The following is a 24,103-nucleotide window of genomic DNA, read 5'->3' on the forward strand; positions in this document are numbered from 1 at the left end:
AAAGGCTTAAATTTTGGAAATTACAGTGCCTGCAGACTAGGCACCTGCGACGTGATCTGATTGAGGTGTATAAAGTCTTGAATGGTTTGAGCATGCTCAATGCTGATGGAATTCTTCCTCTTGCTCAGAATAATCATAAATTCAAATTGAGGAAAGAGAAGTATGATAGATGTGAAGAAGTTTGCCTTTAGCCAGCGGATAGTTGGTTGGTGGAACAGACTTCCATCCTTTGTTGTGGAAGTTAATAGCCTAAAAAAATTTAAGGCTGAGCTGGACAGGTACTTGGAATGAACAGAGGGGTGAAATGGGAGCGTGTTTTTTTTTTTTTTTTTTGGCTGATGCAGCATAAGCTTGCTTTCTTGCATCATATGCCTCTACTAATGCTAATGCTTAGAATCTTAAAAGATAATCAACGGGTCTGCTGACAAGGCTATTGGTAGTCAGATGTGTTCAAAGCAGCTAAGTGTATTTTCTTATTTATTGATTTGAAATTATTGTTTTTCTAAAACTTTTGATTCAAATTTAGTAGTATAGCATTATTTTGTGATTTTCTGATTAATCTGGTGTATTTATTCTTTACTCGGCTTTGTAAGTGCATAAAAGTATCAGTAAGGGTATCAAATCCACATGTTACAAGTTGCAGCTCCGCTGAAAGAGGAATTTTTTAGCCATATTTAGCAGCTTTATTGACCAATCGTTACATCAAATTATTTTCTATAAGTAGCTTATAGACCAAGTCAGGATCGTTAGTTTATTCTGAATTGAGACAGTGAGATCTGGAAGTTAATTAATACTTCATAACTTGCCGCCTTTGTTATACAATACAACATTATATCCCGAACTAGATAGTGTTAGTATAGTATAGTACAGTAAACCCCCGCTATTCGCGGTATCTGTATTCGCGGTTTCGCGATCGCCGATTTAATATAAAATGAAACCTGAAAAAATGTGAATTTTAAAGCGCCGTGAATATTTTCCGCCATAAAAAACATGGGCGTGGCTAAAATTATCTTTGCCGGTCAAAACAGCGCTCGGGTGGGGGAAGAGGGGGTGACAAAATCGCGAGCGTGGATGTTTCTCGCTACTCCTTGTTCAGTATGTGTTATGCACTTGTCATGGAAGGTTTTGTCGTTTGCTTTTAATTTATATGCTTATAAATTGATCTTATTATCATTTTTTTTATCTTTGCGTTTATTTTTTTTTCCCTTCATGCGCAATATTTTTTCAGTAAAAGGTAAACTGCAGCCATTATCAATTTATAAATTGATATGCTTACAAAAATGATAAATCTACCGTTTTGCAGTGTAAAAACAGACTTTTTCGAGTGTGTTAACGGAAGAAAGTGACTTTGTTGTGGACAAGTTCTTTCTAACCCCTATAAAAATATGGCTACGAATAACAAGAGAAATGTGAAAATAGAAAAGAAGGTGATGACATTAGCGAATAAAATTGAGTTATTAGACAAAATTTCTAATGGTGAAAGTGTCTCCTCAGTGACAAAACATTATAAAATCAATGAGTCAACGTTACGATCAATCAAAAAATCGGAAGAAAAAATCCGCCGTAGTGTCCGTGAAAACGCGCTAATTGCTTCAAAAATTTGCTCTGTAACTCGTGGTGTTAAATTAGAAAAAATGGAAAAAGCTTTAAATCTCTGGATAGAAGGCCGAACTCAAAATAAAATTCCGTTAAGTTCACTCATCATTCGTGAAAAGGCAAAACTCCTTTATCAACACTTTAGCGAAACTGTGATAGCTCTGGCGGGATAAGTTTTTTAGCCAGCAAAGGCGCTGGTTTGAAAGATTTGTTTGAAATTTCTAATAAATATTACATTTAATATTAAATTGTTTCTTATTTTCATTTCGATGCTATATGCTTGCATTTCACTATGTACTGTCTATGTACATAGTCATATTATGAAGGTACATATAATACATAAATAGACAAAATTTTAGACTAGTTTTTCTTATATATTTCATACTTTGGAACGGAACCCCTTTATTACTATGGGAGCCATAACTCAGTATTCGCGTTTTCGGTATTCGCGACATGTCTCAGGAACGTAACCCCCGCGAATAGCGGGGGTTTACTGTATATAATATTGTCAATTAATCAGTAAAATCTATTAATTTTGTTAAACTTTGTTGTCAATTAAATTGTACTTTTAACTAAATAAATATAACGACTTAGATTACAAACTTAACATAATTAATTAATACAAACTGATACAGAAGTTATATAAAGGGAACTTGTAGATAATACTTGATACTGAAAAATATATATATAGCATTATAACTGTTTGAGAACAAGTTTAGGGTTATAATTTTGTACTGAAATTGAAATTTTATTGAAATTAAAATGAAGTCATTAGCATTAGTAGAGGCATATGATGCAAAATAAACCCAGGGGCTCACATCTGGTGAGTATGGGCTTGGCACACCCAGGGTCCTCAGCTGGATATCATCATTCTTCTCTTTCTTGGTGATTTCCTTCTACTTCTCTCTCTCTCTCTCTCTCTCTCTCTCTCTCTCTCTCTCTCTCTCTCTCTCTCTCTCTCTCTCACACACACACACAAGGTAACTCAGAAATTTTTTTTGGTTGGTGCAGCATAAGCCTCAGGCTTCCTTGCACCATATGACTAATAATAATAATAATAAGAAAGCAAGCTTATTCAGCATCAGCCAAAAAAAAAAAAAAAAAAACATACACACACACCACTCCCATTTCACCCCTCCGTTCGTTCGAAATACCTGTCCAGTTGAGCTTTAAATTTGTTTAGGCTATCAACTTCAACAACAAGTGATGGAAGTCGGTTCCACCAACCAACCACCCGCTGGCCAAAGGCAAATTTCCGCACATCTATCCGACATCCGTCCTTCCTCAATTTGAATTTATGCCCTCTGAGGTGATTATTCTGAGCAAGATGAAGAATCCCATTGGCATTGAGCATGCTCAAACCATTCAAAGCCTTATACACTTCTATCAGATCACCTCGCCGGTGCCTAGTCTCCAGACTCTGTAATTTGCAAAACTTAAGCCTTTCTTCGTAAGAGCAACCCTTTGTTCCATTCACTAATCTTGTTGCCCTTCTCTGTACCCGTTCCAGCAGCTCTAAATCCTTCTTGAAATGAGGCCTCCAGACCTGTATACAGTACTCAAGATGTGGCCTAACCATTGCCTTATACAAGGGAATAATCACCTCCTTATCCCTGCTAGAAAAATTCCTGTATATCATTGACAAGACACCATGAGCTACTCTTGCAGCTCGTCTGCACTGTCAGAGAACTTCATATCTGCCTGCACAATTACCCCCAGGTCCTTTTCATTCTCCACCACTCAGTGTAGTACCGCAGAGTTGATACGTTGCTCTGGGGTTACTGTTTCCCATATGTAGTACTTTACATTTGTCAATGTTAAACTTCATTTGCCACCTCTCAGCCCATCTGTTCAACCTTTCCAGATCCTGTTGCAGCAGCATAGCATCAGTAGTGTCCTTAACAACCCTGCCAACCTTTGTATCATCTGCAAACTTGGACATTAAGCTTGATATACCATCATCAATATCATTCATAAACACCGAAAACAACAACGGACCCAACACTGAACCCTGAGGAACTCCACTAATAACATTAGTCCACGTTGAGCAGTGTCCATTGATTACCACTCTCTGTCTTCTGCCACTCAACCATCCCCTTATCCATAGCAGCAATTTGCCTCCAATGCCACACTGCTCCAATTTGTGCAGCAGGTCTTCCATGTGCAACAGTATCAAAAGCCTTTCTAAGATCCAAATATATAATATCAAAGTTATTCCGTGCATCCAGTTCTTTTGTGACTACATCATAGTATCCAATCAAATTGGTCAGGCAAGACCTGCCCTTAACAAACCCATGCTGCGTCTGAGCTATAACTGAATTCTTGTAATTCTTGTCTAGATGATCCTGCAATGCTTCTTTAACCAGTGCCTCCATTAATTTACCTGGAACAGAAGTTAAACTAACAGGTCTATAATTACTTGTGTCAGCCTTTGATCCTCCTTTGTGAATTGGGGTAACATTTGCACATCTCCAGTCTATGGGTACCTCCCCTGAGTCCAAAGAAGCTCTCATAATTATGGCTAGGGGTTTGCTTACTTCCTTTGCTGCCTCCTTTAATATAACTGGATAGATCCCATCCACCCCAGGTGCCTTTTTTATGTTTATCCTCAACAATCTCTCCTCCACTTTCCTCTCAGTTATTACAAAATCATCCAGCTCACTGCCAATGTTTACTTTACCTACATCATTCTCCTCATGCGTGAAGGTAGATGCAAAATACTCGTTTAGATTGTTAGCCACCTGAGCAGGATCCTCAACTGTTGACCCATCAATATCCAGTGGACCAATCTGATTCATCCCTTTCCTTCTTGAGTTTAAATATGTAAAGAACTCTTTTCTGTTTTTCTTTGCATCCTTTGCCAAGGATTTTTCGTAGTCTGCCTTTGCCTGCCTAATCTCCTTTGTGACTTGGTTACAGACCAACTTATATCTATCATAGGCTTCCATGTCACCCATTAATTTGTATGTATCCCATGCATTTTTCTCCTCTGCCACATGTCTCATTAGTTCATCTGACAACCATTTAGGCCTAAACCTTGAACAATATTTCTTAGTTGGTATGTAAAGCCTGGTAGCCTCCAAGATTAGTTCCTTGAATGCTTCCCATTTTGAGTTTGCTGTTGGTAACATCATCAGTTGGTCCCACTGTATAGAATTTAAATACTGTCTCAGACCATCATAGTCGCCTTTACGAAAACAAAAACCCTTCCCTTTACCTCTGATGGTAGTTACCTCCTTGAGTAAATCCCACTTCAACACACTGTGATCACTGCCACCTAGTGGTTCATTTATCTGCAGATTCTTAATGCATGAAGAATCACTACTGATAATCAGATCAAGAGTATTGCTCCCCCTTGTTGCCTCACGAACATGCTGATGTAGAAAACAATCATCCAATAAATCCACAAAAGCCTTGCTAGTGTGCGAGTGACCAACCCACAAATTCCAGTCAATATCTGGGAAATTAAAATCCCCCATTATAAGACTCTCTGATTTACTGGCCCACTCTATTTCCCTGTACAGTGTCTTGTTATACTCATCAGAGTCATTAGGCCTATAGCACACTCCTACTCTCAATTTTGATTTCCCTATGCTTATGTCACACCAAACTGACTCGACACTGCCCTGTCCATCGATGTCGATTGGCTTCACTTCCTTGGACTTTATGTGTTTCTTAATTAATAGCATAACCCCTCCTCCCCTCCTGTCCTGTCTATCCTTTCTATACACATTGTATTCCCCAAATTCCAGTTGCGCATTCCTTATATCTGTGTGACACCACGTCTCTGATATCCCAACAATATCTGCCTTTGATGTTTTGAGCAATACCTCAAATTCATCAAATTTATTTACCAAACTACTAGCATTGGTGTACACGCAGGTATACATGCACCTGTTTCTATTCTTAGCTACCCTAACACACCCCATGTGTTTACTTGTACAGCAATGACTCCCAGCAGTCTCTGAAATATCCTGCATCTTGTCTTTCAGGCTTCTGCTCATTTCAATAGAAGCAGTGAAAGAATCACTTCCACCTCTGCCAGTGGCTACTGTTAATCTATTAGTCCTTGTATCCCCCCCAACTAGCAGTTTTCCGACCCACCTAACACTGCCTCGACAGCATCAGCAAAAATTCTTGCACCCTTTCTATTTAAGTGTATCCCATCCCTGTAGAAGCAATCTCGCCTGTTAACAAGTACAGTCCAGGCCGAAAAAAATTCTACCCCTTGAGCCTTGCACAATCCCTCCAGGGCCGAATTGATCGACAAGGCTCTCATCATATACTCCCTCCTATCGTGTCTGGGCAGAATTGCAGACACTTTCAAATTCAACCCTAATTCACGGCTTTTTTTCAACAGTGACCTGTACTTGCTAAGTAATTCCGCCGGTCTCCTACTCTTAATATCATTAGTGCCAACGTGTACAACTATATCACCTTTTGTGCCCTTAAAAGATGATATCCGCTCTACAACGTCATCAACCTTTGCCCCTGGCAGACATACCTTGGTCCTATCCCACCTATCCTTTTTACAAAGCATGTTCCCCCGTTTCCCTGACAATAGAGTCGTCACCAACAACTACTAGTATATCATGACTCAGAGCAGCAAAGCAAAAGGCTCAAGCTAATGGGAGAACTGAGTAGGGGCAGTCACCCTCTGAATCACAGCCTTTTAAAATGCATTGCTTGCATGATGTTTGTGGAGCAATCGGGTACGGGACATGATATTGCCATGGGGGATGCCTTTGTGTGTGCGCGCGATGCAAGGAGTGTAATGAAATCAGGCGACAACTCAGCATTGTTATAGGACTATATGAGAGTTTGAAGGACAGGGTGGATGCCCTCAAAGGATCTAAACTGAGGGACCGATCAAGCAACACAGCGGCAACCCCCAAAGCAGAATGCGCTGGTCCCACAAGGGGTTCGAGCCTGTCACCACCAAATACAGAGGATGCGGAAAGGTCAGGGAATGGCCACCGCATATCCCGGAGCAATATGGCCTTAGTTGCTAATGCTCCTAAAAACCAAATAACAAGCTGGTCCCACAGGAACTAGTAGTTGTTGGTGACACTACTGTCAGGGAAATGGGCAACATGCTTTGTAAAAAGGATAGGTGGAACAGGACAATGGTATGTCTGCCAGGGACAAAGGTTAATGATGTTGTAGAGCGGATATCATCTTTTAGGGGCACAAAAGTGATATAGTTTTACATGTTCGCACTAATGATATTAGTGCGATTTTTTTCAACAGTGACAGGTAACTGTTGAAAAAAAGCTGTGAATTAGGGCTGAATTTGAAAGTGTCGGCAATTTTGCCCAAACACGATAGGATGGAGTATATGATGAGAGCCTTGTCGATCAATTCAGCCCTGCAAAGATTGTGCAAGGCTCAAGGGGTAGAATTTTTTTCAGCCTGGTCTGTACTTGTTAACAGGAGAGACTGCTCCTACAAGGATGGGATACACTTAAATAGAAAGGTGCAAGAATATTTGTTGATGCTATCGAGGCAGTGTTAGGTGGGTCGGAAAACTGCTAGCTTGGGGGTATACAAGGACTAATAGATGAACAGTAGCCACTGGCAGAGGTGAAAGTGATTCTTGCACTGCTTCTATTGGAATGAGCAGAAGCCTGGAAAACAAGATGCAGGATATTTCAGAGACTCCTGGGAGTCATTGCGCTACAAATAAACACATGGGTTGTGTTAGGGTAGCTAAGAATAGGAACAGGTGCAAGAATACTTGCGTTTACACCAATGCTAGGAGTTTGGTAAATAAATTTGATGAATTTGAGGTAGTGCATCAAATTCATCAAAGTAAGCATCAAAGGCAGATATTATTGGGATATCAGAGACGTGGTGTCTTCCTATCCTGTCTATCCTTTCTGTAGACAACGTCTACAGAAAGGATAGACAGGATAGGAAGGGAGGAAGGGTTATGCTATTAGTTAAGAAACACATAAAATCCAAGGAAGTGAAGCCAGTCGACATCGCTGGACAGTGCAGTGTCAAGTCAGTTTGGTGTGACATAAGCATTGGGAGATCAAAATTGAGGGTAGCAGTGTGCTATAGGCCTAATGACTCTGATGAGTATAACAAGACACTGTACAGGGAAATAGAGTGGGTCAGTAAATCAGAGAGTCTTATAATGGGGGATTTTAATTTCCCAGATATTGACTGGAATTTGTGGGTTGGTCCATCACACACTAGCAAGGGTTTTGTTGATTTATTGGATGATTGTTTTCTACATCAGCATGTTCGGGAGGCAACTAGAGGGAGTATTACTCTTGATTTGATTATTAGTAGTGATTCTTCATGCAATAAGAATCAGCAGATAAAGGAACCATTAGGTAGCAGTGATCACAGTGTGCTGAAGTGGGATTTACTGAAAGAGTTAACTACCATCAGGGGTGAAGGGAAGGGTATTTGCTTTCGTAAAGGCGATGAGAACAGTATTTAAATTCTATACGGTGGGACCAACTGATGATGTTATCAACAGCAAATTCAAAATGGGAAGCATTCAAAGAACTTATCTTGCAAGCTACTAGGCTTTACATACCAAATAAGAAATACTGTTAAACGATTAGGCCTAAATGGATGTCAGATGAACTAATGAGACATATGGCAGAGAAGAAAAATGCATGGGATACATATAAATTAACATGTGACACAGAAACCTATGACAGATAAGTTCATCTGTAACCAATTTACAAAGGAGGTTAGGCAGGCAAAGACAGATTACGAGAAATCTTTGGCAAAGCATGCAAAGAAAAACAGCAAAGAGTTCTTTACTTATGTAAACTCTAGAAGGAAGGGGATGAATCAGATTGGTCCACTTGATATTGATGGTTCAACTGTTGATGATCCTGCTCAGGTAGCTAACAAACTAAATGAATATTTTGCATCGACATTCACACATGAGTAGTTATTCAGCGAGGGGAATTCCAGAGGTGTATTCAACTCTGGCAGTAAGCTAGATAATCTTGTAATAACTGAGAGTAAAATGGAGGAGAAATTGTTGAAGATAAACACAAGAAAGGCAACTGGGGTGGATGGGATCTATACAGTTATATTAAAGGAGGCAGCAAAGGAAGTAACCAAACCCTTAGCCATAATTATGAGAGCTTCCTTGGACTCAGGGGAGGTACCCATAGACTGGAGATGTGCAAATGTGAAACCTATTCACAAAGGAGAATCAAAGGCTGACACAAGTAATTATAGACCTGTTAATTTAACTTCTGTTCCAGGAAAATTAATGGAGACACTGGTTAAAGAAGCACTGCAGGATCATCTAGACAAGACTTCAGTTATAGCTCGGACACAGCATGGTTTTGTTAAGTGAAAGTCTTGCCTAACCAATTTGATTGGATACTATGATGCAATCACAAAAGAACTGGATGCAGGGAATAACTTTGATATTATATACTTGGATCTTAGAAAGGCTTTTGATACTGTTGAACATGGAAGACTGCTGCACAAATTGGAGCAGTATGGCATTGGAGGCAAATTGCTGCTATGGATAAAGGGGTGGTTGAGGGGGAGAAGACAGAGTGGTAATCAATGGACACTGCTCATCGTGGACTAAAGTTATTAGTGGAATCCCTCAGGGTTCTCTGTTGGGTCCATTATTGTTTTCTGTTATAAATAATATTGACGATGGTATATCAAGCTTAATGTACAAGTTTTCAGACGATACAAAGGTTGGCAAGGTTGTTAAGGATACTACTGACACTATGCTGCTGCAACAGAATCTGGAAAGGTTGAGCAGATGGTCTGAGAGGTGGTAAATGAATTTTGACAAATGTAAAGTACTACGTATGGCAAACAGCAACCCCAGTGCAACATATCAACTCTGTGGTACTACACTGAAAAGGACCTGGGGTAATAGTGCAGGCAGATATGAAATTCTCTGAGCAGTGTAGACGAGCCGCAAGAGTAGCTCATGGTGTCTTGTTAATGATATACAGGAATTTTTCTAGCAGGGATATGGAAGTGATTACTCACTTGTATAAGGCAATGGTCAGGCCACACCTTGAGTACTGTACACAGGTCTGGAGGCCTCATTTCAAGAAGGATGTAGAGCTGCTGGAACGAGTATAGAGAATGGCAACAAGATTAGTGAATGAAACAAAGGGTTGCTCTTACGAAGAAAGGCTTAAGTTCTGCAAATTACAGTGTCTGGAGACTAGGCACCAGCGAAGTGATCTGATAGGTGTATAAAGCTTTGAATGGTTTGAGCATGCTGAATGCCGATGGGATTCTTCCACTTGCTCAGAATATTCACCTGGGAGGGCATAAATTCAGATTGAGGAAAAACAGATGTAGGATAGATGTGAGGAAATTCGCCTTTAGCCAGCGGGTTGGTGGAACAGACTTTCATCCCTTGTTGTGGACGTTGATAGCCTGAATAAATTTAAGGCTCAGCTGGACAGGTATTTCGAACGAACGGAGGGATGAGGTGGAAGTGTTTTTTTTTTCTTTTTTTTGGCTGATGCTGCATAAGCTTGATTTCTTGCATCATATGCCTCTACTAATGCTAATGCTAGTTCTTTAACCTACATATGGATGACAAACAACTTCCTAATACTGAGGAGTTTCTTCCGTCAGTATCTACGGCTTAAAGTTCTGGGTTATTAAATGCATAAGTTGCCCTCGAGGGATCGGATGATTCTGAGTCTTCGCAAGATGAAATTTTTCATCAGATCTCTCTTTCCACTGAACAGATGGAACTGGATGGCTCATTGCAGGACTCTGCAATGCAAAAAACACTGGCTAAAAATATACAGAGATGGATAGTGATATCTCAACGAATGATAAGTTGGATACAGGCTCCGAAGTTGAATTGAACTTACAAACAAAGCTAAATGAAATGGATGCACCTGTCATTCTGGGAACCATATCTAAACTGCATAATGATTTTTCTGGGTTTCTCTCCCCAGAGGGAAATAAGATTACTAAAACAGCTGGTAACATCCTAAGAGAAAAGTGGCACAATTTGGAAACCGTGACAATGTCACTTCTGATTGAAAACGAAAAACTAAAGGCACTTAATCAGGAGGTACAAAACAGAACAGATCTCCTTGAGAGGATTATAAATACCTGCCCGGGCTTTGTGATGAATTCAGATGCGGCCAGATGAGAGAAATCAAAGGATCTGATGGGATCCGAGGTTATCGATTCTCAGCTGATAAGGGAGCCAGACTTGTCATGTTCAGAACCTGATCATTCTGGGTTACTACCTGCTTCTCCTTTTCCTAGATCATATGCAGACACTGTTCGAATTTCGGTACAAGACTGGACAACCAAAAGTTAAAACTGATAATGTTATTATTCTTTGAGCTTCAGACACCAGTGGGTGCAAAACAAGTGGTGATGTTCAAAATCTCGTTACTAAGACCCTCAAGTCTGATCTTAAGACTGTTAAAATTAAGTCCCTACGCATGATACGAAATAAAGGAGTTATTATAGAAACTGCTACCAAGACCGACTTAGAAAATTTATCTGCTTCTGAGTCTCTTACTTCGGCTGGCGTCTCTCTCGGTTGCCCTCGCATGGGAAACCCGTCTTTGCTTCTTTACGACATTCCAAAAGATTTAACTAAAGACAAAATAATCGAAAATCTTCATGTGAAAAACTTGGCTGACAATGGATTTTCCTTAGAGGAATGTAAACAGGAAATTGCTCTCCGATTTACTACCCATGCAAGATCATCGTCACTTGTGAATTGGGTAATAAGCTTCCCGCTATGAATGTACAAATGCCTTCTGTCGCAAGAAAGGATTTTCTTATCTTGGAGTTCTCACAAATTCCGGCGGTTTACAATTGTAACAAAGCATTACCTCTGCTTAGAATATGGGCACACTACACAGTTTTGTTCCCACTAATCCCCTTCGTGCAGTCACTGTGCCCGCAGTGGTCATGTTTTCTCTGAGTACCCTCATAAGGAAGAGGCAGCTTGCTGTGCAAACTGCAAGCGACGTAAACGGGAGTACAGCCATTCTCTAAAGGACAGTGAATGTCCTGAATATAAAAGAGCATTAGAAGCTGCAAGAATAAGGACCGCTTATGAGTAATTTGACTCATCACTCTGTACATAATGTAAACAACATTACCTCTCTAAACGGTTCTACGCCAGTTTCATCTGGGAGGGAAACAGGCCGTCTGAGGATTATGCAGATAAATGGGCAGTGATCTTGGGCAGTAGCTGACAAGATTAGGCTTTCTGCCGAGACAAATTGTACTGACATTGCCGCTATACAAGAGCCTTATTTTGCACGTGTCCAATCTGGACCACAGTCTAAAATCCTGGGTTACTCGTTGAAAATGAGAATAATACAACCTGTTGACCAGAATCCCAAATCTTGTATATTAATTCTTAATGACTCTTTAGACATCACGGTTCTTCGTGGATTTTTCACTCAGTTCTCTACCTGCATTCTTGTCACACACTCCATAATGAATTTTTACTTAATTTATCTCTACTGCCCTCCATCGGAGGACTTTAATCATTCTCTAGCTTACCTTGAGACTGTGATAAATACTTTGGGTCCGAATAGCAATATATTGATCTCATCGGACGTCAACGCAAAATAAAACTTTTGGCACAGCTCTTCTACAGATGCACGTGGGCTTCTCTTGGAGGAGTTCATAATTAATCATTGTTTCAATTCACAACAAGCCTAATCACTCATACTTTCTCAAGTTATGCAGGAGAATCTAATATAGATATAATGATGACAAACTCTCATTTCAATTTGCAGCTTACTGACTGGACTGTGTATAGGGACTGGTGCACCAGTGACCATAGAGTCATCTATTATATGCTTTCCCCTGATTCTGCCATTCCATATTCACACACTTTCTCACAGCCAGAATTAATAAGATTTTCCATCAGAAATATTGACTGGAATGCTTTTGACTCTTCCATTCTTCTGGACCTTGACGAACAGAAACTTGCTTCTTTTGAAACCTCACCTATTTCTCATCAAGTGAACTATATTCAAAATGCTATAAGTCTTCCAGGAAAAAGAGGGTTAATCAGAAGACGTGTTCATGGTGGACGCAGGAGTTATCCCAGTTAAGAAGGAAAGTTCATCGAGCCCGTAGGTATTACCAAAAACAGAGAGACTGGCCCCAAGCCGACTTTAATCATTTTTACCAGCAGTGTTCTTCATTGAGGAAAAGCTACGTGAAGGCCATTGCCTCTCGAAAGCGTGAAACGTGGATGAATTTCGTTCACACGAAATGCTAACCCCTGGGGTCTTCTATACAAGATTGTAAGACGAAAGACTTTTAGTTCTAACATATTTGGCTCAATTGTGGCGGACTCCACGGAAACACTGAACTGGCATGATTCTGCAAATGCAATCTTAGATGCTCTTTTTCCGTTGGATGATCCTACTTCAGACTTAGCTGTTCATTCTAAAATCCGATCAGACAATGAATTTTATGTGTCCTCAACAACTTAAAGTATTATGCCATGTGCATTTAATTATTTTAAATATTATCTTATACACCTTTTGGCATCCCTCATATTGTGCGATTAACTTCACAACTGGATCGTCATGTCTGCAATACTAGGGTACCTGCCCACCCACTGATGATAGGCCAATAGCCTTGAAACATGTCTGGGTGGTGGTACTCACTGAGAATAAGTAACAATAGTCTTCTCTATCAGTGAAGCGTTACTTATTTGAGGTAGTGCAGCATCATGGCAACTCGTCATGAAGGCAGAGCACAATATGAGAAAGAGCAAATGATGCCCACAACAACTACTTTGTAGTTTTTTTAAGAGTGTCTATGGTGTATCAAAACACCGATATTATATATATAATATATTATGATATTATATATATAATATATTATGAAAACAACAGGGATTACCTTTATTTTAGATATAGGAAGCTTCTTTTCTAGCCAACTCTCCTAGTCCAACGCACTAATAATTCTCTGGAAAGGCGATATTAATTTTACAAAAAATGTGGGACATCTTCCACACTATCAGAACCATAGTGTTCAGATCCTTCGGTCTCAACATTGAGCGCTCAGGACTTCTGTCTTCAAACACCATACCTCTGGCAGCAAGAAAACCATTACGTGGATTGATATAAAATTAAATTTGAAGATCTGTTTGTTTGTTATTTGGTTTTTAGGAGCATTAGCAACTAAGGCCATATTGCACCAGAGATATGCGGTGGTCATTCCTTGACCTTTCCGCATACTGCGTATTTGGTGGTCATGGGCTCAAACCCCGGTCTAATCAAGAAGCGTGTGTTACGCACTGCTTCTCCTGCCCACCTGGCTACGGAGGTGCCAATTTTAAGGTCTAAAAAGCTTAATAAATATGGAGCGATTATTCTCTTCGGTCCTGTAGCTTGACATTAGAATTAAAATTTAGTAGTCTAAAAAGCTTAATGGATATTGGGGGGGGGGGGGGATTATTCTCTACATTCCTTAAGTCAGACTAGAACTTTTTGGGGTGTCATGTTCACAGGAATAGAGCAACTCACCATTAATCCGAAACTTATGTTGTAGTGTTTGTTCTTCACGCATGTGTATAAGTGACCAATCGTCGGATCATAAGAATGGTCTATGGATATTGATTGAATTTTCATATAATTTCATCTCTAAGGTTTCCACAGTAAGTAATTTGTGGTAGTTGTGTTGAATATTTATAACTTTTGTTCATTAAAGTCGAATTAATTCATTGTGTGGAATGAAAGTTCCAATGCATTTGAACGACCCACACGCAACGAAGCTTCGTGTTGTTTTGCTCGAAGCTGTGCCACTCCCATGGTAGATCCTACATAAACAGCATCACAATTTTTGCATGGGATGCTGTATACTAGGTCACGCTGTGATTGGAATGTGGTGTTTGAAGATCGATTTCTGAAGAATGTGTATAATTTGTTCATGAGTTTTGCTATGATTTTCATGTCGGTTCCCCCTGCATATTTGGTAAAGTTTATTGTACCAGTACTCGACATATGGATGGTAATGAAATGTATTTGAGCCTTTTCGGATTTTTGTGCAATGTTTGTTGCGAGGTTGTTATTTATTTTTAATGGGTTAATGTTTTAACTTTGTTTATATAGGTTAGTGGGTAACCCCTATTTGAGAATCTTCTAGTTAACTCATTTATTTCTGTAGTTAGAGAAATCTGGGTGGAAGAATATTTAAAGGCGTTAAGAAATTGATTCAGCATGACTGATTTTTTGTTGACTAGGAGAGTTGGCTGGAAAAGAAGCTTCCTATATCTAAAATAAAGGTAATCCCTGTTGTTTTCATAATATAATAGAATATAGGAATTATCGAGCACTTAATAGCTCTCTATTATCAAATCTATTAAATACCACATATTGTTGACTTTACACTTCGCTTCTCCCTCTCCGCTCAAAATTCAAAATTTGATTGCCACCTTTTAGAACTATACTTCACGCATACGTGTATACTGACTTAATTTACCACTCAAGTTATATGTTAATATACAACACTATGGCTGAATGGTTAACAGGGTCAAAACAATACTGTACTAGAATTACATTGAAATATGCACCCCAAAAGTATTATATCCAGTTTATGGATTGGGCGTCAACAACATGAGGCTCTTGATCCATCATGCATGGTATCAAAAGTGCAGGCAGTTGCATGGTGTGGGGCATGTTTCACTGACAGGAACTTGGACTCCTGGTGCGTGTGGAACAACTTATCAGTGGTCTCTGCTATTGTCAACTGCTTGCTGACTGTGTACACCCCGCTATATTACACTTTTTCCCAAATGCCGATGGTGTCTTCCAAGATGACAATATGCCAAGCCATTGGGCACTTGATGGGCAGAAATGGTTTGAGGAACACAGTTCTGACTTCCAATATATCGACTGGCCTCCAAACTCCCCCAATATCAATCCCATAGAGCACTTGTGGAACACTATGGAAAGATATATCAGGCATCTGGATACACCAATCACCTCCATACCTGCATTACACAGCTTGGTTGGCCATACCTCCCGAACGCTTCCGACATCTTGTTGACTGTGTACAGTCAGTACAGATAGCTGCTGTACTGAGGCCAAAAGGAGGACCTACGAAGTATCAGGTAGGTGGTCATAATTCAGTGATCACTCAGTGTACACTATTGTTTACTCTAACAAAGGTTATTTCATGAGTCCCTTGTAAAATGAACCACATTCTACAACTCTTCATTTACAATTTTGTTACTTTTAAATACTTGTAATCAGATCACCTCGCAAATGCCTAGTCTCCAGATGCTGCAATTTGCAGGATTGAAATCTTTCTTGGCAAAAGCAACCCTCTGTTCCATTCGCCAATCTCGTTGCCCTTCTCTGTACTCATTCCAGCACCTCTACATCTTTCCTAAAATGAGGCCTCCAGACCTGTATACAGTGCTCAAGATGTGACCTGACCATTGCCTTATACAATGGGATAATCAACTCCTTTCCCTGCTAGTAAAATTCCTGTATATCATATCTGATATACAGGAATTCATATGGAAATCATAGCTGACTGCACAATTACCCCCAGGTCTTAATGATATACTGTCATTAATCACCATTCCAACCGTTGTTGTTGGGTTTTTTTGTTTTTTTTGGCTGATGCTGTATAAGCTTGCTTCCTTGCATCATTTGCCACTGTTATGATGATAAGAATTCACATTTTGTTGTTTTATTTTTTTATTTTTATTTTTTTTGTTAGTTGTTAGCACATCAGCTTCTGTGGCCATAATGCACCTCCCAAAGTTTTTGCATTTTACTCTGATCCAAGCCCAAGGCGGGCTTGGATCAGAGTAAACACACCTGAGACTTCACACCTGTTAAAGATGATATCCTCATCAACCTCTTTATCACAGATGAAGATTTAAAGTCAGCATTAAAAAGCAAAGCATTCAACACCAGGATTTATCAAATGGAACACCTACAAGTTCAAAAAGTACAGATATGCCGTTATCCTTTGTAAAACTATTGTTCTTCCAATCGTGGAATTCAGCTCACTCATCTGGACTCCTCACACAAAGACTTCAACTAACAAAATTGAAGCAGTCCAAAAAAATTCTGTCTGCTACCTTACATTCCGTAATCCTCTATTTTATCACTCAGTGTACTATGATACTAAACTGTGTGATTACTTTCATCTGAGGTCTCTATGCACTAAAAGAGTTATTGCTAACGTCACCCTTCTACCCAAAGTAATCACTGGAACTTATGAAACATCTGATATCCTTAGCAAAGTCAACTTCAATGCTCCTTGTAGACAAGTCAGGAACCTTACACTGTTTTGCCTTGACTCTGTGACCACTGACTTTATGAAGTTCAGTCCACTGAACAGAATCAGCAAATGACTCTCTCATTGACTTTTTTGACAACTCCCAGTCACTGGTGAACTCCATCCACAAGTTTGCCTCTTCTCTTGAATTGCAAAGTGACTAGCTCTCATCTAATTATTGTAGTTTATTATTATTATTATTTGTTTTACTATTTTCTTTTCTCTAAATAATTAATTTATTATTTGTTTTACTGGTAATTAACTTAATGCATACATCTTTTGTACATATGATTTTAATGTTTGAATCTCTTATTATTGTTATCAATTGTGTTCATTATTCTGCTCTCAGATACACTGTTAATGGAAGAGTGTATCTCAGATACAATGTTATCTCATATCTCATACTCTTCATCATATACACTCTTCATAATGTCCTAGAACATACAACATCCCAACACTTATTTAGAATTTGCTGTTGGTAGCAGCATCAGTTGGTCCCACTGTACAGAATTTAAAAACTGTCTGAGACAACTTTAGTCATCTTTACGAAAGCAAAAACCCTTCCCTTTACCCCTGATGGTAATTATATCATTAAGTAAATTCCACATCAGTACACTGTGATCACAGGCAATCTGAATGGTTCAGTTAGTTCTTGAACACCCCTTGCCCAACACGCAACGTGCCTACATATCAACAGGTTACAAATCTTTCTTTGTATAAGCTATCGCAGGACCAGATTTCACTTTTATCCAAAGGATTGAACTAAAATTTACCACCTCGCAAGCTACCTAAAAAAACAATTTACGAAATAATTTGGTCTTCATAATGTCCCACAAGATTTATTTATTCAACAAGTCAATAAGTGGTCAATAACATAATAGGCATGCAGCTTCCTAAATTGAATAGGCATGAAATTTCAGCTTTACATGACCTTCAGGAAATTAAAGACATTATTATTCAGAGAGCAGACAATACAGTTGTAATACTTGATAAAACTGATTATATCAATAAGTTAGATTCGGTTATATCAGATACCTCCGCTTATTTTGAACTAGACCTGGTACTATTTACCAATTTGGTCAATCAGTACAATGAAATGTTAACTATGTATCGAAAAAATTACTACATTACTATGTCTCAGTTAAAGGAATTGAAGGCCAGAACATACAATACCCTAGCACTTTTTGAGCAGGTAAAACTGCATGAAACCGGATTTCCTATTTGCCCCATTGTTTCTTACAGGAGCTCAGCATTTTCATCCTTAGCCACACATGTATATAATATTATAAAACCCTTTAGACATGCAATACAATTTGGGATAAAAAACTATGACACAGCAAGAATGCTAATTTATTCTTACTAGATGTTACTTCGTTATATATGAATGTAAACATTTAATACACATTAGATATTCTTTGAGATATATTTAATAATAAGTCTATACCAATTAATTATACGAAGATTCCTATTAAATAATTTTTTTACTTGATAAACTCTCAGTTGAAGCTAACTATATCATCTTTCGAGACAAGGTGTACAAACAAATTTTTGGTTTGCAAATGTATTGAGTCTAAGTGGCTTAATATCAGAGGTCTACCTCTTGATGACTAAGTGTATACATTTGATGCCTTTCCTACCTGCTATTTTAGATGACTTTCTGGTTATTACTGAAAGCTGCACTATTCAAAACATTTTACATTAGTTTAATCATATTCATCCTAGACTCAATTTTACATTGAAAAGGGGAAATACTAAAAAAAAACAAAGTCATTAAAATTTCTAAATTTCACGCTTACTCAGGAAGCAAATAAAGTACAATTTAACATCTACCATAAATCAACACCAGTATGTTGCTGCATTATATCAGCTATCACCTAAAGAGATCTATTATTTTTAATCAATTTTCAATGCCTATAAATATTCAATGAATCTGCTTTTGACTCAAAAATACAGATATTAACCAGCATATTCTTAAACAAGGGTTACCCCTTGCTACAATAAACCAAATTAAGGTAAAAGCTAAGGATAGGATAAAAACCTATACCAACCAACAATAGTAACATAAAAAAAAAAAACTATTTCTGTCCCATATGTTGAACTGTGGCACAAACAGCTTGACAGATTCTTTAAAGATACCGAATTTAAAATTGTGGCCGGACCAATAAGGAAATTACATGCTATACTGAACAATCACTCAGTCCTTTCCCCTTTTTCAACACAAATCAATAACCTGACATACAACATTTCTTTTGATTAGACCGGGGTTCGAGCCCGTCACCACCAAATATGGAGGATGCGGAAAGGTCAGGGAATGACCACCGCATATCCCGGAGTAATATGGCCTTAGTTGCTAATGCTCCTAAAAACCAAATAACAAACAAACAACATTTCTTGCAGTGATTGCAACTTGTCTTATCAGGGCTTAACGCGGTGTATGCTGGATGTGAGATTAAAACAGCAAGCATCCTCAGTCCGTGCTTCTCGTTCAACAGCATCAGAATTGACCTTTCATACCATTAATGAAACCATACATTTTTATTCAATGAGGACAAAATAGTGTCCAATGTAATTATATTAGACTATTAATTGCGGAAACGATTGAAATTAAATTACATGAGAATTCTGTTAACATTCATCGTCCATATATAAACTCCGATTTGTGATCTTTTACGCACATGCGCTAAGATAAATAATCGCTGTCTTTTATGCACATGCATGAAGACAAATAATCTCTATTTAAAAGATTCCGCCTCTCACATACTCGGTAATTTCCATTCCTGTGATCAAGACATGGTTAAAAAGCCCTGTCAGCTTCAGGAAGGGAAGCCTTTTTTTGAAAATTTGCATTGAATTTGTTTTAATTTGTTAATTGTTTTTTAATTAATTTTATTACTGTATTAATTTGCTGGGCATGTCAATAGGAAGTGTTCTACTTATCATAGTAGAACACTTCCTTTCTTCTTATCATAGCAGAACTCTACTTATCATTGAGGTAAATTTCTCTTATTCTTCTACAAACAATTGATTAAATTATGGTTAATCAAGTGCACTCTCCTTATGTAAAGAGAAATTCACCTGCAACTTTCTCACAATTTTAAATAAAACATTTTCCTATTTGCCCCATTGTTTCTTACAGGAGCTCGGCATTTTCATTCTTAGCCACACATGTATATAATATTATAAAACCCTTTAGACAGACAATACAATTAAAAATTAAAGATTCTTTTAAGAACAATCTTCCCTTACAGTATTTGACAGTGTGAATGGATTAGGAACTATTTGGAAAATAAAGATTTGTTGAATCCTCAATTTTAAAAATCAAGTTTTACACTGACATTAACTGGTTAAACTGTATAAACCTCATTTTTATAAACTGGAGCATGTTGCCGATTTTATAATTCTATACAATTTCTAGTATCTAAAATTGTAACTTATTTATAATGGACCAAACGCTTGAAAAAAAAAAATAATAAATAAATAAAAAGAATAAAGTTAAATAAATTTATTTAACTGAACTCAAAAAAATAAAAATTAAAGCAATGACATACATTGTTTTCCAGGCCTTCAACTTTATCAATTCCATTATGACTCAGATACAGATGTTCAAGATTAATATTTTTTGTTAAACCTTCCAGCTTGACAATTCTGTTACTCTGTAAAAGAAAATGTTTTAGTAGATTAAAAGAAATAAATACAATACCAGTAAAGAAATTATTAATGATAATAATAATACAATATTTATTAATTTTCGTTAATTAATATAACATTAACCCCAGGGCTCACATCTGATAAGTGTGGGCTTGGCACACCCAGGTCCTGAGCTGGATATCATCATTCTTCTCTTTCTTGGTAATCCCCTTTTATTTCTCTCTCAGAGTAATTCACAATTTTTTTTTTGGCTGGTGCAGCATAAGCCTCAGGCTTCCTTTGCACCATATGACAAATAATAATAATATCAAAAAAATCAGGGAATAATAATAATCTACTGCAACTATTCATTGCTATTTAGTTTCAGCATTAAAATCAAAGTAAACCTAATACAGTTGGGGGGGAGGGGAATATACTTGTAGAGTTTCAGCACAGACAAGTTACAGTTGTCTTGTGCCACAGCAGAGTTCCCTCGGCACTCGTTTGCTATAGTGCTCAGTATATTTTGATATCTCACTCCTCCCCCCGTTATGCTGTTCACCCACAATAGCACTAGTCACCCCAAATGGCTCGGTATGAATTCTTCATTAGCAGATGTTTTATTACTTAACAGGCTCTGTCGAAAAAGAAAACTTCAAATTGTTCTTTAATAGTTTTCCAATCAACTGTAATGCAAAGAACTATTTTGTTCTCTTTGATTTCACTATTGAAAATTGATTTTTAATATATATTATAATTTTCAAGAAAATCTCTGAACTGCTGGCCAAACTAGAAATGCTGCAAAGCATAAGGAGAAACTTTGAAAGTATGGTGTTTTTTTTTTTTGCATATCAGTAATTATTTACATCTCTGTGTTCATTTTTCATATTTGCTTGTACTGACACGCTTCCTGTGCTCACAGCTGCAAAATTGCACATGCACCATGTTTCGCATATTACAAAAACATACTTTATACATTTTCTTGCTTGATGGTGTTATCGGGAAAGGGCATGCCTGCTCAGGAGTTTGAAATTTATTGAAGTGTTGTTTATAAAATTCCTCTTTCTGAAGTGTGGTTTCCTGATGGAGAGCTGCTTTCGGCTGCACACTGTGCAGTAATGCCACCCGGCAACACTGATTTCAGTTTAGTTTTGGTTTTCCACTAAGTTTTGGTTTGCATGTTATTTGCATGTTATGTGCATTTTATGCCCATGTGATTAATTTTAATTTACTACGTAGATAGTTTCAACTTTTCATTTTTTCAAAATAACCTCAGAGTTTAGTGAGTCAGCTAGTGCAAAACATGCAAAGAAGGCGAAAGCTATCAGAAAAACTTGTCATTGGCAACTAAATCAGACATTCTAAAAAGACTTGATTTGGGAAAGCACTTAATGATTTTCAGTAATCTGAAAATTAACAGTATCACAAGCTGCTATTGTAAATGATATACACTCCCACCTAAAAGTTTTGGATCACATTTCAAATTTCTTAATTTTCAAGGTTTTATAGGACCAATTCCCAATTTTTGTTAAAATATTTTCTATTAGGTACAAAACTCAAAGAATATTTAAGAAATTTCTAGAATATTCCAGAAGACTTCTGAATATGGTAGAACATTGTACAAGATTCCTGAATGTTAAAGATGATTCCAATTTTCTAGATATTCTAGAAAGTGGGAATATTGTTTCAATATTAGAGAAGATTCTAGAGTGCTTTGCAATAATATAAATTGGAAAATAAGGGCTGTAGCTTAAAATATTGAACACCCTTGTGTTTCATGATAAACATGACAAGAAATAAGAAATTGTGTGTTGAAAAAAGAAGTGCTGTTATAACTCTGTATAATAAAAGTTATTCCCTGAGAAGTATTGGCAAAAAACTAGGTGTTTCATTTAAAGGAGTACAAACTACCATTCGACAATTCAAAGAGACGGGCAGTTTAGAGGGCAAACCTCGAATGGGATGACTGCACGTAACGATGGAAGCACAAGATAAGACCATAAAATTGATTTCTAAATGCAACTGACAACTGCACCTGAAATCCAATATGAGTTCAATACGAGCAGAGAAACGCCTGTATCTACACCCACTGTAAAATTTCATCTTAAATAAGCAAGACTTCACGGTCATGTAACAGTCCAAACACAATTGAACAGTGGAAAACGTAATGTGGAAGGATCGAAATTTGAAATTTTTGAATCCAAGCATAGACTTTGTGAGATGATCAACTGAAAAAAAAAAAAAAAAAAAGGTGCCACATTGTTCAGTCAAGCACAGTGCTCGTTCCATGATGACCTAGGGTTGTTCTGTTTTTCTGGAGTGAAATTCCTTGAATTATCATTGAATAATTCCTTCAATTCTGAAGGAATTGTAAGAAAAGAAGGCTATAAAAATATTTTTCTAGATATTCTAGAAAGATTATCTAGAAAGAAAGAATTTTGTGCAGCCACAAAGGTCAAGCAGAAGGTGCACCATAATTGGAATCGAGGAACGTTTTGATGGCACCTCATATATACACATGCATTTGGTCGGGCATGTGCATATTTGATACAAAATATAGATAAAAGAAATAAATAACACTTCTCTAGTCGAGGAGACTACTGCCTACGTAGTTAAACTTATGGGTAAACTATGGTGTATTTATACCAATATTATATAGTTAATTTCAACCCATAATGTATTGTGCCTTTAGCATTTATATAACCAAAATTATAAATATTGCCTTACTGGCCATTTCTATCCTTTCTGTAGAAAAGTATTTGTAAAACTAATAATTATTCTGACTTCCATTATTCTGGCCACACTTCAAATGTGAAAGCACAATAAAAGTGATTTCACATCCTTTAATGATGTTTTTTTTTTTTTGTACTAATTGAGTCACAGGCTCTGTGTGAAGGTTATGAAAATGGGGAAGGTGATAATTCGTGGGATGGACTGTTCATAAATGCAAATTTTTCACAAATGTATACATTGCTGTAGATGTTTAGGATATGGACATACAACTCAATCCTGTACCCAGGATGCTCTGTCTTGTGACCATTTTGTATATTGGTCATGTCTTTTCTCATTGTTCCAATTGTAAGAGGAAAAAGAAGAAATTTTGACATTCTGTCAGGGATATTAACTCTCCAAAGTGTAAATCTGTCTTAGATCTTGTTCAAAGAATTCTTCATGTGTAAACTAATTTCCAAAATTAGTCCTCTTATTGAATTAGCTATAAAAATATTATGGATTAACAGGCAAAAGTATCAATGTTACGGATGAATTACAGTATATCACAAACTTGGAAAAAAATGTACTGAAATACTTCTGTTACAAGAATCATACTACTATTATGGGAACATTATAGGTCATCTATTTAGAATAAATTGAAACCACGAATGACATAAAATCCAGACCATTGTTTAGTATGTTACAAATTTGTTGTATTGACTGCAGGTTCTTTTTGGTAATGCCTGTATTTTTCAGTTTATGGATTTAGAACCATATTATCCTTATCAGATCATGTAACTAGACAAACTAATTTATTCTAAATTCATAACTACTGGCAAAATTATCTACATGATTTAGTTCTACAACAGACTCTAGAGAATAGGTAGTCAATGAT

The 24,103-nt window shown here is 37.5% G+C and overlaps 1 protein-coding gene across 6 annotated transcripts in view; it reads right to left on the bottom strand.

Annotated features, from left to right (window-relative positions):
- sds22 (protein phosphatase 1 regulatory subunit sds22) overlaps positions 1–24,103 on the bottom strand; it is a 289,557-nt gene that overhangs the window by 32,885 nt on the left and 232,569 nt on the right. For all 6 annotated transcript variants that reach the window (XM_090383791.1, XM_090383788.1, XM_090383790.1 and 3 more), the window contains one exon: positions 20,418–20,522. In XM_090383791.1, the coding sequence (XP_090239917.1) occupies positions 20,418–20,522 (105 nt within the window). The remainder of the gene's footprint in view (positions 1–20,417; positions 20,523–24,103) is intronic.

The sequence above is a fragment of the Mastigoproctus giganteus genome, chromosome 10 (genome assembly GCF_048544385.1).
Source record: "Mastigoproctus giganteus isolate SK-2022 chromosome 10, ASM4854438v1, whole genome shotgun sequence".
In the NCBI taxonomy this organism is placed as follows: Eukaryota; Metazoa; Arthropoda; class Arachnida; order Uropygi; family Thelyphonidae; genus Mastigoproctus; species Mastigoproctus giganteus.